This window comes from Homarus americanus, unplaced genomic scaffold, assembly GCF_018991925.1.
Source record: "Homarus americanus isolate GMGI-L3 unplaced genomic scaffold, GMGI_Hamer_2.0 scaffold45698, whole genome shotgun sequence".
Taxonomy (NCBI): Eukaryota; Metazoa; Arthropoda; class Malacostraca; order Decapoda; family Nephropidae; genus Homarus; species Homarus americanus.
The window spans coordinates 10095007-10113583 of record NW_024735554.1 but is presented as its reverse complement, the minus strand read 5'-3'; the positions used below and the strand labels follow the sequence as shown (position 1 = coordinate 10113583).

The 18577-nt window shown below is 39.6% G+C and overlaps 2 protein-coding genes across 2 annotated transcripts in view; one reads left to right on the top strand and one right to left on the bottom strand.

Moving 5' to 3' along the window:
• Positions 1-163: 163 nt before the first annotated feature.
• On the top strand, positions 164-4208 carry LOC121871338 (uncharacterized transmembrane protein DDB_G0289901-like). The gene is made up of 3 exons (XM_042373557.1): positions 164-190; positions 691-1725; positions 1760-4208. Exons 1-3 carry the CDS (start codon positions 176-178, stop codon positions 3434-3436), a joined length of 2727 nt encoding a protein of 908 aa, XP_042229491.1. The 5' UTR covers positions 164-175; the 3' UTR covers positions 3437-4208.
• A 784-nt stretch (positions 4209-4992) lies between these two features.
• The window catches only part of LOC121871336 (protein nervous wreck-like), a 73473-nt gene continuing 59888 nt past the window's right edge, over positions 4993-18577 (bottom strand). The window contains exons 24-27 of the mRNA XM_042373556.1: positions 17850-17924; positions 15222-15380; positions 13816-13900; positions 4993-11767 (exon numbers count right to left, since the gene is read on the bottom strand). Of these exons, the coding sequence (XP_042229490.1) occupies positions 11385-11767; positions 13816-13900; positions 15222-15380; positions 17850-17924 (702 nt within the window). The 3' untranslated portion in view covers positions 4993-11384. The remainder of the gene's footprint in view (positions 11768-13815; positions 13901-15221; positions 15381-17849; positions 17925-18577) is intronic.

Below are 18577 nucleotides of genomic sequence, written 5' to 3'. Positions count from 1 at the left end.
AAAATCTCACTGAGAATCAAACCACAATTTTTTACTTTCGTCAACACCAGCCAACTTCTCCTACACCACCGACCAATCACGTGGCTCCTGGCCAGTCACATGACCTCGGGTCTGACAAGTATATAAAGCAGCAGTTGCTCACCTGCCTAACACTTCTCTTTCCTTCCTCACTCTGATGATGGCAGCTCAGGTGAGACTAACACGTCATGGTGTAGTGATTGTGCAGTGGATACTCTGTACTTAAAGATAATGATTCCAGTGTACTGATATTTACATTCGTGTTGTATAAGATGTAAATATTGTGAAGGTAGTAAAGTGAAGATTAACTTAGGCACAGTGTCTTACCGGGCAAAAAAAATAATAAATAAATAAAAACTTGTAGCACCGCTGTGAATAATTTTATGACAAGGTGGGATCTATTCGTACTTCTCCATGAATATTTAATTTTCTACCCTCTTTATATAACATAGTAGTAGATAATATACCTGATGTAACGAATAATATCAGTGTGACTATTACTACGCTTCCTTAAAAAAAATAAGTCACTGGTCTTGCTAAATTAAAGTTCTCTTTTCATATTCTATGAAAACTGAATATAAACGGTAATTACTTTTCATTGCATGTGGAATACTTAAATTATTTACATAATTAAAGAAAGCATTAGTTATTAATCCTGCCATGTTTCCCCAGGTCTTGGTGCTGGCTGTTGCCACAGTCTTGACGGCGTCCACAGTATCAGCTAAGGCACAGAACTACAACACCTTACCAACAATCACAGATGGAGCACAGATCGTGAGGACAGATCCAAACTTGTCCTTCAATTACCGCTACGAAGTGAACGCGGCCGAGACAGGCGACCAGAAGACACACGAGGAAACTCTGGATAATGGAGTTGTTGTGGGCTCCTACTCCGTCCTCCAGCCCGATAATACCTTAAGAATCGTCAAATACCGCGCTGATGACGAGTCGGGTTTCAAGGCAGAAGTCCAATACCAAGACTTACAGAGCGGTTCATCCACATCATCAGCATTGCAAGCAAGTTCTGGAATACAAGGAACCCAAAGATTGTCCACTTCCTTTGGCTCAGGAATTTCAGCGTTTAGAGGATCTTCTGCGCCATCCTCAAGTTCTTCTCTATCCAACTTTATTCCTTCTTCTGGATCTACATTTAACATTGATTCTTCGTCAGGCTCAAGACTAGGTTCTTCTGGCTCCAGGTTTGAATCTTCCACTGGATCAAACTTCGGATCATCTGCTTCGAACTTTGGAATCTCTGCTGCAAACCGCGGATCTTCTGCTTCGAACTTCGGAACTTCTGCTTCAGGCCTCGGATCTTCCTCAGGATCTAACTTCGGATCTTCCTCTGGATCTAACTTCGGATCTTCCTCAGGATCTAACTTCGGATCTTCCTCTGGATCTAACCTCGGAACTTCTGCGTCGAACTTCGGAACTTCTGCTTCGGGCCTCGGATCTTCCTCAGGATCTAACTTCGGATCTTCCTCTGGATCTAACTTCGGATCTTCCTCTGGATCTAACTTCGGATCTTCCTCAGGATCTAACTTCGGATCTTCCTCTGGATCTAACCTCAGATCTTCTGCTTCGAACTTCGGAACTTCTGCTTCAGGCCTCGGATCTTCCTCAGGATCTAACTTCGGATCTTCCTCTGATCTAACTTCGGATCTTCCTCTGGGATCTTCCTCTAACTTCGACTTTCGAACTTCGAATGCTTCGGATCTTCCTCTGGATCTTCCTCTCTAACTTCGGATCTTCCTCAGGATCTAACTTCGGATCTTCCTCTGGATCTAACCTCGGAACTTCTGCGTCGAACTTCGGAACTTCTGCTTCGGGCCTCGGATCTTCCTCTGGATCTAACTTCGGATCTTCCTTAGGATCTAACTTCGGATCTTCCTCTGGATCTAACCTCGGAACTTCTGCTTCAAACTTCGAAAATTCTGCTTCGGGCCTCGGATCTTCCTCTGGATCTAACTTCGGATCTTCTGGATCTAACTTCGGAACTTCTGATTCAGGCCTCGGATCTTCCTCTGGATCTAACTTCGGATCTACTGCTTCGAACCTCGGAACTTCCTCTGGATCTAACTTCGAACCTTCTGCTTCAAACTTCGGAAATTCTGCTTCGGGCCTCGGATCTTCCTCTGGATTTAACTTTGGATCTTCTGCTTCAGGCCTCGGATCTTCCTCTGGATCTAAATTTGGATCTTCTGCTTCGAACTTCGGAACTTCTGCCTCAGGCACCGGATCTTCTTCTGGATCTAACTTCGGATCTTCTGCTTCGACCCTTGGACCTTCTTTTGGATCTACTGCTTCGAACCTCGGATCTTCCTCTGGATCTAACTTCGAATCTTCTGCTTCGAACTTCGGAACTTCTGCCTCAGGCACCGGATCTTCTTCTGGATCTAACTTCGAATCTTCTGCTTCGAACTTCGGAACTTCTGCTTCGAACTTACGATCTCCCTCTGGATCTATTGTTTCGAACCTCGGATCTTCCTCTGGATCTAACTTCGGATCTTCTGCTTCGAACTTCGGAACTTCTGCTTCGAGCCTGGGATCTTCCTCTGGATCTAACTTCGAATCTTCTGCTTCGAACTTCGGAACTTCTGCCTCAGGCACCGGATCTTCTTCTGGATCTAACTTCGAATCTTCTGCTTCGAACTTCGGAACTTCTGCTTCGAACTTACGATCTCCCTCTGGATCTACTGTTTCGAACCTCGGATCTTCCTCTGGATCTAACTTCGGATCTTCTGCTTCGAACTTCGGAACTTCTGCTTCGAGCCTGGGATCTTCCTCTGGATCTAACTTCGGATCTTCTGCTTCGAACCTACGATCTCCCTCTGGATCTACTGTTTCGAACCTCGGATCTTCCTCTGGATCTAACTTTGGATCTTCTGCTTCCAACTTCGGAACTTCTGCTTCGAACCTAGGATCTTCCTCTGGCTCTAACTTCGGAACTTCAACTACGGGCCTCGGATCTTCCTCTGGATCTAACTTTGGATCGCCTGCTTCGAACTTAGGATCTCCCTCTGGATCTAGCTTCGGATCTAACTTTGGATCTTCCACTTCAAACCTTGGATCTTCTGAATCATCTGCTTCGAGCTTCGGATCTTCCTCTGGATCTAACTTCGATTCTAACTTTGGATCTTCTGATTCAAACCTTGGATCTTCCTCTGTATTTAATTTGGGACCTTCCAGTTCTAACTTCGGGTCTTCTCCTGGTTCAAACTTAGGATCTTCCAGCACTGACTTCGGAACGTCATCTGGGTCTAACTTTGGATATTCTCGGGTCAGCTCGTCTTCTGGTTCATCTAAAACTTCGTCAACAAGTTCTGCTTCAGCTCCAGGTGGATTGGCTGTTGTACTAGCTAAAGATGGCGCCTTTACTCAGCGCTTCAGCGTTCCTTCTCAGACTACCAGATTTTGATAACCTAAATGTTGCTAGCAAATGAATGTTATTCCGGTTACCGACAACCATATCGGGTGCTTTCTAGTTTAGCAACCCTGACGCTTCTGCAGGACCTGGATTGATGATTTGTTTCATCTTCATCTTCGGAGTCATATAAGTTCAATCAACCTCTTCAAATGTTTCACAAACTGAACCTCAATGCCGGGTATATTACCAACTATAAAATATATCAAATGGCTTTCTAAGAATCTCATTTTCATCCTGACTAAAGCAGGTAGTTTAGGGCTTTAATATAACTATTAATGATGTTCTGTCAGTAACTTAACGCAAGTTCCCCCAATCTCAGTATGATCGTTTAATCAAAATAATCCCGTGAGCAGTGAAGCAGGTTCATCTCGTCTCCTTCTAAATTAAACGTATATGATGATTTTGTCTGCATATTCTTAAGTATCGTTACTTATTGACCAGGATAAATAACTTCATCTGCTTTCTGATCAATGTGATAGACTATTGATGCTTGTCAAATAATTTCGCAATATAATTTTTTCTTGATCCCTTTAGATCTTCATTTTGGCATTTTACAGAATTTACAGTGAGACACCTATTTCACATGTAAACTCTAAGTGTCTTTCCTCATTCTACCTATCTTCTAGCACTTACTCTGTTATTTGTTTACTGAAAGACAACAGATATCTTACTACTACTACTACCCTGTTGCATGTGTGATAAGTTGACATACAGTAGACACATTGTTTTTGCGAATGTAGCATTACATAAAAGATCAACATTTGTCCTGTTTATTCTGTTTCCTTGTTGTAAATCCTGACCATGACTGAAAAATTCTAATGTGTATCTCCCGAGGCATGACAACTAAACAATATTACCAAGAACAGTAGATTAAACGCATTAACTTAAATGGGGTTACTTTGAAGTCTGTGCGATACTGTTGTTGGAACCTATGTGTGCGTGCGTCTCTCTCTCTCTCCTAGCAATTATTCTGCCCATGCTTAACTACAAAACGAAACCCAGCTTAACCTATCCTAAGCTAGGTATAAGCGAGCGAGCTATCACCCCACCACAACAAGAGACGCTCGCTTATTGGTCCTCGAGATTAGGTATTTGTATACGTACAGTACTCACAAATCTAACATCATGAGACTAGCTTACTTAAATTACTACACGAAGATAACTACCTCAGATATCAAATTGACATAGAGAAGCACAGTTACTCTTTAAAATGTCTTCATTTATATTCTACCATCAAATAATACACCTTCAATTACCTTCTTGTAGCTTGTTAAACGTTTTTCTTTGATAGACAATAATAAGGGGGATAAGCTTTACTTTTTATGTTCAAAGGTACACTCCTGGTACGTTTTGGATCACCTGAAGATTAGACACCCCGGTTTATTTCACTCGATTTAAAATTCTCACGCTAACCTAATCTTACCTAACCTAAGCTAACCCCCAAGGTAGCATTACGGTTTGAATCATCAGGTGAAATAAGTTGGGAGGGGGGGTTGATCTTCAGGTGATATCCATTAGAAGTTTTAAATTTGTTAATAAAATACAAATTAATCTATTACCTATTTATTGACACATTCACTGTACACAACACATCCTTACTCGACAAACTTCTGATACTTTATTTAAAAATTTATACCAGAGAGACATAAGAGTTCTCATTCCAGTGTCACTGTGTTAACATGACCTTCAGTCAAGCTGAAGGTCATGTCGTAATATAATGAGAGAAATGATGAAAGAAATGAGCATCGGATTATTGCTGAAAGACTGAAATTATTGACATAAGAACAACTTCCACTTCGAGAGTTACAATAGTATGGATTCATGAAGGCTGAACGGATCCATAACCCAAATGATTCAGTAATTCAGTTGGGATTTCTAAAGCAAAGAGATCCCTGAAGCAAATGAATGGATCAGATATAAGTGGATTAATGAAAGCATGATTTATGAAACTTATGGTTCATTAAGCATATGATCCATCAACCACATGATTCCTTAAATGTATGATCCATCAACATGATTCATAAAACAAAGAATTCGACAGACATATAATTCGACAAAAAAAAGATTCATGAAACAAGTGAATCACAAAACAAGTCGACTCATGGAACAAGTAAACCCATGGGACATATAATTCATAGTACAAATGATTCATGGACAAGGGTTATGAGATGAGTGATGGGTGAAATAAATGGGATCATGAAACACAAGGACTCAAGAAATAATAACGAGCGAAACGGTTGGATTAAACAATGACACGTGGATTCATTTATATAAATTCATGTAATGGATTGAAGAAATAATAACTAATGAAATCATGACATATATAGGTAATCAGATGTAATAATTCCTGAAGTATATGGATTCAGGAGTCATCAAAATCAACAATGTAAACACGAGAGTAGTCCGTGTCCCGTCATCTCTAAGGCACGTGAGAAGCAGCAGCTGGGTTAGAACAAAACACGCGAGACAATTCCTGAGGCAGCTCGTTACAAAACGATGGATTGAAAACCAAAAAACAAAATAAGAAAATATCTGGGTTTTTAGCATTAAATGAAACTGAATTATCTTTTTTTCTCTGCCTTTTAAGAATCTGGGATGGATCTTTCTCACTCCTCAGGCACCGAAATACACCACGTTTATTGACGTACACTAGATCATATTTTGTCATTTCCGGAAATACGCTCAACAAAAATGCATTCGGGTATTTTGTTTCCGGAGATGTACTCGAGACAAAAAAAAAGTGCTTTAAGATGCCAGCACTTTGGATACGACTGCAGAAGCAAACTTCGTTATTCATTTTTTGTTTTTGTTTTTTTTACAGTACTATGGTACACTATATATTTTACGCGACTACCCAGGGAGAATCTTCAAGTGGGAAAACGTTTATCAACAATCGTATATTAACGTTGTTGGGTGAGCGTCTCCTTATTCAGTGTCTCATCCTGGTCTCCCGAAGGAATATAATTTCCCCCATTCCAAAGGTTATCAATACCTTTTACACTGATCGTGCATTAAAATAATTCCTAAAACGTATGTAACTAACCGACTAAGTTGTATTTAAGAATCAAACACGCTCTTTTGATTATGCAAATTCTTTTTCTTTTTCTTCGTGGAGTAGAGGTTTTGTTGACGAGTTAGTAAACAACCTGCGTTCATCTTTAACAGTAAACCTCGTATGATTAAAGAGAAGCTGTGGTATTCGGATGAGCGTTAGACATTGTGAATTTCCCATACGTGACCATGTAGGGTTTTTTTTTAAATAAGAAAACAGAGAGAGAGAGAGAGAGAGAGAGAGAGAGAGAGAGCCAGCACAATACCCTTGAGATCGAAGGTAAGATATATTACAAGAATACATAATGATCTGAGCTACAGTATATGTTTAGACCCTTTGTAATTTGTTGGGCCTGAATGTGCCTTTAATAATTTACCTGACGCCGCTACTTCTATACTACAATACTACAATACTACTACTACTACTACTACACCAACAAGTGATCTAATGTCTTGTGAACGTAGTGGGAGAATTGATATAAACTTTGAGCACGAGTTAGGGCATCACTTAGTCTTCCAGGATTTAGTCTCAGAGATATGTTCGGTCAGCCAAATTTGTCACATTATCGGGTCTGCCTTCAATCCCGGCCTGACAGTGTTAAACTCATTTATTCATATTTTTTTCTTTAGTGAAATTTTTTTTTATTTTTATGTGATTTTAACTGGCTTTATGTTTAAACGTTAATAAATATTTAATAATCATAACAATAAATTTATTTTCCATAGAATTTTCTAAAACAATTTTTGTCTTGGCAACAATACACACGTACACACAACACCTACCTACACCTATAAAAGGCATGAATCAAAGAATATTACTAAATTGAAATATAAGAAAATAAATGCAAAAAAACAAACTGCAAATCACAAATGGGTATCCAGGAGGGAGCAGCAAGTGACCATGACTCGCGCTTACCTTCTGTTGCCAGTGTGTGACTTGTGGAACTTGCCTTTATGTCCGTGTAGGTCGCTGTCTCATACAAACGCTTGATCTCTTGTGAGGTTACGATACACAAACCGCAGTTCTGTTGTGAGGTTAGGAGACACAAACATTTACTCTGTTGTGAGGTTACGACACACAAACAGCTGTTTTATTGTGAAGTTACGACACATAAATCTCTGTTCTGTTGTGAGGTTACGACACATCCCTCTGTTCTGTTGTGCGGTGACTACACACAAACGTTTACTCCTGTGAGCTTTCGAAGCACAAATAATTACTCCGTTAAAAGTTTATAAAACAATAACACTTGCTCCCCCACGTGTGTGCTTCACGACGCCCCTAGGTCTACTGCGCATTTTAACTAACAACAGTCTAGCAACCTGTACTTGGCGCACCAAATTTCTCTTTGACCGTCTTGTGAACGTACTGTACCAAAGAGAACATAGCTTTAAAAAGATAAATCACCATAAAACATAATTAAAATGCACAAAATGGGAGATAAATAGCTGTATTTGATTAATTATTCGGCGAAATTCGTAGTAAGAAAAGAAACCCCGTGAATAAATGGGAACTACTTAATATTTCGAAGATTAATTGGCTCGAAGGTTCATTGGTTCGAAGGTTCATTGGTTCGAAGGTTCATTGGTTCAAAAGTTCATTGGTTCGAAGCTTCATTGGTGCGAAGGTTAGTTAGAGAAAGTTAGATCCTAGTGCTAACGAACCGTCAGAATATATTGTCATAATAGAATAAATGACTGAAATGAGGAGGAAACTAACTTTATGAAGAAGCGATAGTGACAAAGGTTCCTCGTGATGGGGGACAACTGCAGGCGTCTCGCACGAACGCACTGACTACATGTTTTTATTATTGATGTCTGACGCGTGGCTTCGAAGCATCATTGTGCGTTAAAGTACCGATGAAAAACCTGGTATGGGATTCGTATGAGTGCTTGGATTTACTTTTTATACTCTTATATACATTCGGGAGTGTGAATGATATCTGTTAAATGACGTTTGAGCTCACTGCCTTATCCAACAAGATAGTCAGCTTTTTTTTTTAATTCAAGAAAGTGTACATATCTCTTGTTATACCAGATGTTAGATAAGTGTGTTTGTTTACCTCAGGGATAATTAGGGGAGGAGGAGTTGGTGCCTGACATAATTTGTATTTCTCTTTTTTGTGGTTTTTTTTTTCGAAGAGAATCACAGACGCAGAGAACTTCGCTGGAGGGGGGGAGGGGGGGGGGTGGACAGGAGGAAAAGGTGTATCTCTCTGGCATCTGGCTTTCAATCTAATTCATTTATATTAATTTCATATTTATTCGGACAACAGAGCGTTTGCTCACGTGTAAACAGTAGAGACAATTTTAAACACACACACACACACACACACGTCCTCTTAGAGTCAACTTAACGGGTACTGAAGCCGGCCGCTGAGCTACCGTCCAAAGTCAAGTCGTATCATACATCATACAGTCCCACAGTAGGTTATAATCGAGTAGGTCACACCAGTTCATTTTCGTAGGGTCATTCTGGGTCACCGTCTCCCCACAGACACTTTAAGATGGTTATTTGTACGTAGTGGCAAGTACTATGAACAACAACCATCATAATGGCTGTAAGTCACCGAAACTAATACCATAATCCGATTCTTAAACATCGCCAACTTGAAATTACATTCTTGAGCCGATGTCAATGTCTTTGATTTCGCCACATAAATTCCTCATAACAAAATGCATGTTATGTATTTTGTTATGAAGTAGAACCACGACTGAAGACCTCCGTGCCGAGACAATAATCCGACAGAACTCTGGATTCTCTCAACTCCCGCTAACAGTCTTCCACTAATAACAGATTCGCTTAGTGTGTGTGTGGTGGGAGGACAGGACTGCCTCTCTCCCCGAGTTCCTTGACTGGCACAGTAATCTATCAACCCAAAAGCAAAGCCGATGTGAACCATATATATTTGTTTATCTCTTCGGGTATTTATTTACTTATAAACATAGCCGCAAGTACCACTCGTGAACGCCACCGTCTGCACAGGCACTTGCGGCTAATGAACAACAAGAATGCTAACAAGTTCCTTCACACAAGACAACGCTTACACTACTCGACCACCACGCGCTGCTCCCAACGCTACACACAAGAGCACTTGGAAATAATTTGAGGACTAGTCTCCTACCAGACGTCTCGGGAACAAACTTTCAGTCAATTCTACGTAACATCGCCACCCACCAAGAACATCACTCCCTCAGCCGTGGCCCGAGGGAGTAAACGACACAGTGTGAAGTGAAAAGCCTAAATACGACATATTATTATGGTGGAGAATCCTTCAATACAACAATGGTACTAGCGAACCACTACTCTCACATCGGTATCAGTATTTAATATCAGCTTTTCCCAGATTTTGTTGGTATAATAATGTACCCCACACTGCTGATGCGAGTGTTTTATAGTCAACTTTATACAAGAGTCTCGAGAATTTCCTAGTCAATGAGCGAAGGTGAAGGACCTGTTAGTAAAAGGGAAACAACCAAGGAATTTGATGTTGAATACCACCCGGTAAGAAAAACAAATTGTCTTCAAATATCACCCAAAAATACTTTATAGTTTTGGATTTAATTTGTACAGAAATGTTGACAAAAATCCAGATGTGTCTCATAAGGGCGCCAGTTTTCGAAAAAGTTTAAATTCATAGTTCAGGGCGATCACCTTCTCTCACGCCTCGGCTATTAATAAAACTCTTTAAACTTGCACTTTCTTTTTCGTAACTTATTGACCTGGGGTTAGAAATTTATTACTTATCAAAGACTAGGAAAATTAATCTCAATTTACAATATGAGAGATGAGGGACTTAAGTGGTCATATCAGGGGCTGAAATATGGCGGATACTGTTGTAGGAGAGTGTGTGTTTATGTGTGTAAAGAAGACATTTTAGGTGTGAATGTGTGTAAGGTTAAGAATCAAAGGTCGTGCTAAACCTCAACTCCTGAATTTCTATAAAAAATCATTTGTGTTGGGGGGATTACACTAGTAACTCTCCCTAACACGTCTAGATAGTTATATAGGTTTAAAGTGGAATGGCTTTGTTATTTAAGCTCATAGACACACCTGTAACGTCTTCTTTATACACGTACACATACAGGATCCCAAAACAGTATTGTGCTAAGTTTGAACCTCTAGCATGAACCCTTAAAAATAAGGGAATACCACTAAAAATAAGGTCAGAAAAAATGGCATCATTATATACATATGTCACGTTCTCCTACTGTAATGAGACACGTGTTTACTTGAATGAGAGAGTAAATCTACACATGTTTTAAATGAAGATAAAAATTATATTAAATTCTATAAGAAATGTAAAAAAAAAACATTACCAGTCAGCAAAAATTATGCAAAGATGCACAGGAAACTTTCTTTAGTACACCGAGAGATAAAAGAGATATGCACAAAGTGTCATTGTAACAGCTTACACTTAGTTAAGCTTCTAGGAGGGCCTGACAGCACTTGCACACGTGTAGTATAAACTGGACAGGTGTCTCGGGCGACGGCTTGGCATCTGTCCGCCCGTCGCCGTTCTTCTGTCCTTCCGATACAAAACTGACGGACTGCAATATTCAAGTTGACGGATCGTGCACCTATTGAGAAGTTGAGGTGGACTCTAAGGCCAACAGCGTACTATTGTGTTTCTTGATGATCTTTAACAAGTGCGGTATGTAGCACGGTACACACGTATAGGTACATGGGTGAGTGTTTTCTGTTTGGCTCGATACATGACATCCGAGGAATCTGTTAGATATTTCTAGGATTTTTTAATTTATCTCTCATTGCACTCTGCACCATAGATGACGGATTAAACGGCTAACTTGAGGTGGTGTTGGCTGACAGTCGCCTCATAAACTGTGACTAACAAAGTAATGGTAATGAACTATCAATCCCCACCCCACATTAGGCGTTCGATTCTTTAATTCTTTCTAAGGCTTTGAGTTTCTCCGGGTCGAGATCAGGTGGACCGTCACTCGGGCTAGGAGACTTGGGCGAGGGAGACCGCTCCCCTTCCACGTCACCCGCGCCTCCCTCGGCACCCACCATCTCCATCCTCATCTCCCCGGGGCCTTCAGGGGCGGGTGGGGGCGGGGGCTGACGACCTTCGTCGTCGAGCACCAGCGCCTCGCCCTCACACTCGGAGCGTTCGGCCTCCGGGTGCTGGCTGTCGAGAGGATCCTGGTCAGCCTCAGCCCTTGAGTCCTCGCCCGTGCCACCCATATCCTCCTCCTGCGTCTCCACCATTGGCGTCGCTGCCGTGATGATGATCTGCGCCACGCCCAGACCTGCCCACCCGCAGGGAGATATCACAAGTCAAAGGTCAAACCTGACAAATATTGTTGATTACATTTATTATAACTAACACCTAAATGTCATCATTAACAGCTAACAAATGCACTAATAAAGCCTTTAACTGTGTGTTATAACCCCTGTCACATGTAGCAAAACTTTTCTTCTTCAACCCTATTATAACATTCATTATTCACACAGTACAGAGTACACAAGAATGCATTCCACAAGAAACAAATCAATATTCACTCTATGTTCACCCACCCAATAAACTGATAACTATTTATGGGTAAGTTTACACTGTCCTTGTGTCTTACCCTCGCATCCTTACCAGACAAGTTGTTGCAGTCATCTGGGTTCCTATAAATTAACTTGAGAGGAAATAAAAATATAAGAAAATTGCACACGAAAGTCTCGGTAAGTTACATCCTTGCCGTCCACAGCTGACAGTGTGTCTGCGTCTCTCCGTAGCTCATGTGAATGAAGACAGACCCTAATTGACTGATAATTTTAACAGGAACAAACTGTTGAGCGAAATTAAATCCTAATTTTGCTTTGTTTTAGACACATTCAGTGGTTCGTTCCTATTATTGCGCTTCACAACTAAGGTCTTTAAGCACTGAACAAGGTTATAATTACACTAGTTCATCAACGATTAAAAATTACTTGACAGAACTCTACTAAAGTCACATTTATAACAATGATGGTTTGTTCTCCTTTGCCGGAGCCGCTGATGTAACTTACCAGCAATATTCAGTAAAATTTGCTTCATATTTTTGTCTTTCTCTTGGGTTACCCTGCAGGCACCTCGCTCACTGTAACAACTGTTCTTGAATAAGGTGAGGTGTGGTGCCGTGGGACAAGTAACACAAGGAGAGTAATAAACTTACCTTATTTATTTTAACTAAAACAATCAGGCATTGTCTATTAAATCACATAATGATAACATAAAGAATAACATAAATCATCTCTACTGTAAGTGCAAGATTACACTGGTATCTGTGAAAAAGTTCAGTATACTAAGAAAATAAATAAAAGTTAGATTCCAATTTGACAAAAAAAAATGTTTAATCTGAACACGTATTGAGTTTTGTTCTCTATATCACATCCTCTACGAAAAGTGAAACTGTTATGAGAAACGTATGTCAAGCGTGTCTATGGGAGATTGAAAAGGTTCGGGAGTCTATAACAATCTACACAAAGAGGTTAACATACCAGGAAACGCCCCAACTCTCTCACAAATTGAGGATCCAATCGTGATTACGTCTGGGCCAAACCCGCTCCCACGGCTACAGTAAAAACAGAATACGGAAATCCAAACTACGTGAACCAATTAGTCTGTGGCACAACATAGTCCCGTTTACCTGATATTAACCCTCTTAAAGTGATACAAGGGTCATTCTAGTTTCTGGGATTTTTTGTTTTCTTTAGAGTATAATCAGTACAAAGAAGACACTGAAAATGCTATATAAAAGTGACAAAAAGCATTACAAAAAAGTTCATCACGAGGATAGATGGTATTAGAATATTTTTATTTTTTATATTAGAGGAGAAATATAATAACTATCTAAGCTGAAGGAAGGTAACGACAGACCTTAGAAACGATTTAGTAAGATAACTTACATGCCAGCTAGTGTCTCACATGCTCACACGTTAATTCACCTCATAACTCAGAAAAAAAATAAGTGACAATGATAACACATGTGAGTAGTTGTAATGAAAATATGGCACGATCCAGCAGGTCCTTCAGAAGACCTGTGAGGGCCGGTGCAGAGTGTAAACCCAAGGGGAGATCAAGTAATACTCAAGAAAATACTGTACTACTTCTTCCAATCTAAACTCATTCTACTAACCAATAACTTATCCATAACTCTAAGACTATTTAAGATTCAACTGACTATGTAATTAAAAAAGCGAAAGAAAGCCACTCATGCACGTATGATCATCAATTACAATCTAAATTATTGTTATTGTTTAATCAAGAATGGAAAACTACAAAGGTATCTTCCAGCAGTGTTGGTCTGCCGGGGACTGACTCTCTTACCCTCGCCACTGCCGCCGACCTCAAACGGAAGTTTAGACTGCTTCTCGTTCTTCCTTGTGCTGGGGCCCCGTTTGCCTGCTGCGCCCTGTTAATTAACAACACATTGTGGTTACCAAGCCAGATCTTCCCACTTGCCAGGCCTCGTCACCAGGCAGTCACGCTTGATCGACATATACTGTAACACTGCGCTAAGTTTTGGAGGAGTCGTTATAGCAGGTATTGAGCTATAACCTTGCTTTTGAGGCTCCACCCCTCTAAAGTCATGATATAGTATATCATCATACTTTGAATTAGCAAATTTCGAGTGTGAATGCTTCTAAAACTAAGCTCAGTCAGCGATGCAATTTCTGGCAGTATCACAAAACAAGCCCACTATTTTACTCTGCAGGTCAGCGGTACGCCGATGGTTGTTATGTACTATTGAGTCTAGGAGAAATGATGTTACCTTCCACCAACTGCATTGAATTTTTACAGTAATTTTCTATAACTATTACTAGAAACTACAGTAATTGTTAAGTACATTAACGATGCTTGCTTGAGGAAAATACTTAACGGAAAGTTGTATCACTAAAGTATTTTTCTGACCAAGTGAAAGTGTTTCTCTGTGTTGAACTGAAGACAGAAAATTCTTAATTAGCAATGATAACAAATCGAAAAACTTATTTTCGTTAATGAAAAATTCTTACATTTTTTACTAAGTAATAATTTTCTGTTAAATAATTTTATGAAGCAGACCGTCGCTATACTGTACTTAAAAACTACCTCCACACCTAGAGTCTCGGCTGGCTGGCCACTTATGAGTCAATAGTTAGACTGTAAACAACACTTGCCATGCATTATCATATCTATTTACTCACCCAAGACCACATGACCCAATGGCCCGGCTCGATAACAACAGTGGTAAAAGAAATTAGGACATACTACTTCGGGTAAACCAAATAATTTTCTTACGGGGAGTTGAGACGTTCAGTGGATTGGTGATAATAAACCAGCTGCCGTCACTCCGGTTATGTCATGACACTCGACTTACTCTTAACTAGGTAAAAAAAAAATACAATCAGTATGGTAGACGAAGTGACTTTACTGAGCTGAGCAGAAATGAAGTTACTGATCCAGGCTTCACCAAAAAGCAAATGACGTCAGAGGAAGAGAAGTAGACAACATGGCATTGGATAAGACATTAATATACGAGGCATTTTATGATCGCCGGTTAGTTCATCTGTCACTACATCGACCACCACAGCTCTCAGCCCACCTTCCCTCCCACTATGTACTTTCCGCTGGTCAACTGCATGCCAATGACTACACCAGACTAAGCATGCAGCCACTAAAACTATTCCACTGCACATCTCTCTCTACTCCTACGTCACTAAGATCAACTAGAGGTAAACAACTAGCTCTTCCACCTGAAGATTCTTCGCCTGCTCAGCCAACTCCGCAGGTTCCTCCACTACTGGTGGTGGTGTTGGTGGTGTAGGTTCTGGTGGTTTCTCCTCCACCTTCGGAGGTGTAGGTTCTGGAGGCTTTTCTACCTGAGGGAGCGGCACATACCCACCATCACCCTCCTACACACACACCCACCCACGGCGGCCACCACACCAGGAGGACAGTAAGATGGACAGGTTGTAGACGAAGGAAGAGAAAATGGGGGACAATAGTATTCAAAAGTTGTAGGTTGGTTAGAGATTAAATGATCAAGACTTTTAATAAGATCAAAAGGTAAAGTGAGATCCAATAGTACAGTATATGTTGAAGATAGCAATAAAGATCAAATGCTCAAGATATTATAATAACAGATAAATTTTGAAGATGGTGACAAGCACTCTGGACAGTACAAAAACAAAGTTATGTAAACAACATCAAGACCAAATGTTCGGGATAATTCAAAAATTCAACGCTGAAGGTAACCTCAAAGATGAAAGGGTGAAAACAGTGAAGTTGAAGGCATGAAGACGGTGCCAGACGCGTTGTTAATCTTACACTCCAAAAACAATATACATTGATTTTCTCACAATGCCACTGTTACATTTTGATAACATGATGGAATGGTGGAAAAGTATGAGGAATAAATAGGGAATACAGTTAAATGTGAAGACAGCAATGATTCTGAAGACAGACAAGAGCACTGAGCCTATTGTGTGAAGCTAGATTCAGAGTTAGATACTGAGGGTCAAAACACGGCTTTACTGAAAGGATTTATCTTCTCCACTGTGGACCTACATCAACGTCCTCAAATAATAAACACATCATCATCCCCCAACGTGTTCAAGATTGTCTGAAATAGTTATTCCTGTTACTATTCCTTTAACGAGTTGGGGGACGATGGACGTTGAAGTAATTGCTTGCGGATGAGAGTTTAAACCTTCTTTCTCAAAGGCTTAAACCATCATTCTCAGAGGGTTAACATTCCCTTAGACAGCATCGTATAAAAACAGGTAAGTATAGGTGTAATTAATGATTTATCACCTGGATATAATACGTACTGACATGTATAAGGGACTCCAAGTTTCATTCTAAATAAAGAGTGATCAAGAATTGGACAATTACTGCGTTAAACTGTGCTTGAGACATTTGTGTGTGTGTGTGTGTGTAAAATATCCCTCACACGTCAAAACAAACATCCACCCGTCAGGTCATGAAAGGCAAATCTTAGGTTGACTAAACATGGCCAAAGAGGAAATCGTAAACTTTATTTTCCTCGTCGCCCTTTAAGAATATCTGAGACTAGGTATTATTATCCACAGATTAGGACAGTTTTTGCCTAAGATTATCATTGTATTGTTAACCTTATGCTATTTAATTCTCATTATTTATTTTTCTTCTAATATCGAAATTATTGAAGAAAAAATAATGCATCTAGACAGAGGCAGATTTATCCGCCCCTTTCAAAAAAAAAACTTTTCTCCCGAATACAAATTGTTGAAGAGGACTACAGATGACGTCAAACACTAAGAATTTCTATAGATGGGTTATTTTCTTTTTTTTGTGTGTGTTTAATTTTATCTATTTCATGACAAGTGCCGACGGTAACACTGCATGGAAAACGGGAACTTCAGTTTATCTTCAAGCTTATAAAATGTTTTCCTCTCTTGCACTTTCACTCACCATAAATGGACGGTTCTAGAGACATATCATGAATGTGTATAACTTCTATAACATTGTCATGAATGTGTATAACTTCTATAACATTGTCATGAATGTGTATAAGTCAGAAATTTTTCCTGGATTTGTATAACCTCTAAAAAAACACTATTGATATGTATAACTTCTAGAAATTGAGGATTGATGCTCGAACACCAGCGAGCTACCACGTGCTGACTACTGGTCGGGGTGGACACTAGTGCTGGCTGCTCCTCCACCACGACTAAACTAGTGTTGGCGGCCGATGCGAGAGAATAAGAAAAATGCACAGACCAACGTTGAAGTGAAAGAAAATAACTTATTAAATAAAAGTTAAACTATAAAATAAAAGTAAATCTGAAATAAGATGGAAGAAATTTATGCTTAAGTTAAAATAAAACTAAATAATAAGATGACAGGGAGTGGCTAGGAAAATATTGCCAAGATCAACATTAGTCAAAATAGTCTCTCAATCAGTCAAGAATAGTGAGCAAAAGAAAATTCTGAATGAAAATAAAAGAAGTTAGTGAGGCTTAAAGAAACAAAGTCAATGTAGCCAATTGACTTTAGATTTAAGAGCGTAATAAGGTTAGTAATTACATTATCACATGAATTAAAAATATAACGATCGTCACATTAATTTTGAGACGGTGTTTATCCTCAGCCAGAGTTTGGATATAACTGAAATGATCTATTAAAGATAAAATACAATTGTGGATATAAACAGATCGTAAACAGGTAACTGACATGTTTTTAAAGACACTACAGTTTAATACAAACCTCAAAAAATAAGAAATAATAAGTGATCAATATAAAAGAAGAGAAAATGTAAGATAAAATGAAGGTATGTGGATATGATCAAGCGAGAACTAGAGCTTCTAGCGGTAACTAAAGCAAACCGTTAAGCCCTTCACCTGTGGCGGAGACTCTGGTGGGGTAAAGGCTGGGGGCTCCACCTGGTCCAGCTCGGAGCACTCCAGTTCACCCCCCTACACACCAGCACCACATCAGGGAGACCACGTCACAATATGGATAAACAATAACTTCAGCACTCGGAAAAAAAACCCACATTCATTTTCTTTCCTTTACTTTGAGGGGAGATACAAGAATGTAGAGATCTCTACTGCTGGGAGATGGGAAAGATATATTACAGTGAGGGATCATTTTCGTTAAATAAATGATATTGAACAGATGTGCATTGAAAAGGGAGATGGGAGAGAGATATAAATGAAAGATCTTTTGCTGGTAAAATACATTGAAGTGATCGCTCATAGGAAGACAAAGAGACGGGAGAGAATGTTAGTGAGAGACCTGTAAGTCAGAAAAGAGACAGTCGATCTATCTCTGCTGGTATGGTAGGGAAGATATCTACCACAGGGAGACGGGAGAGATATAGCAGTGGGAGATCTTTTTGGTCAAGGAAAAATAGTTGTACAGTATATATATTTTGAGAGGGAAGAGAAGAACAATTATTGAAACAAATAAATATAATAATGACAAGAATGAAGAGAGAAATTAAGACGTAAAACTTTTGTGGTCAATTCTGCTTGATGTTTCACCGTGTCACCACCCTAACTTACTGACATACATCTGCCAGCTTTATTACAAAGTAAATAAGTGATTATATATATATATGTATATA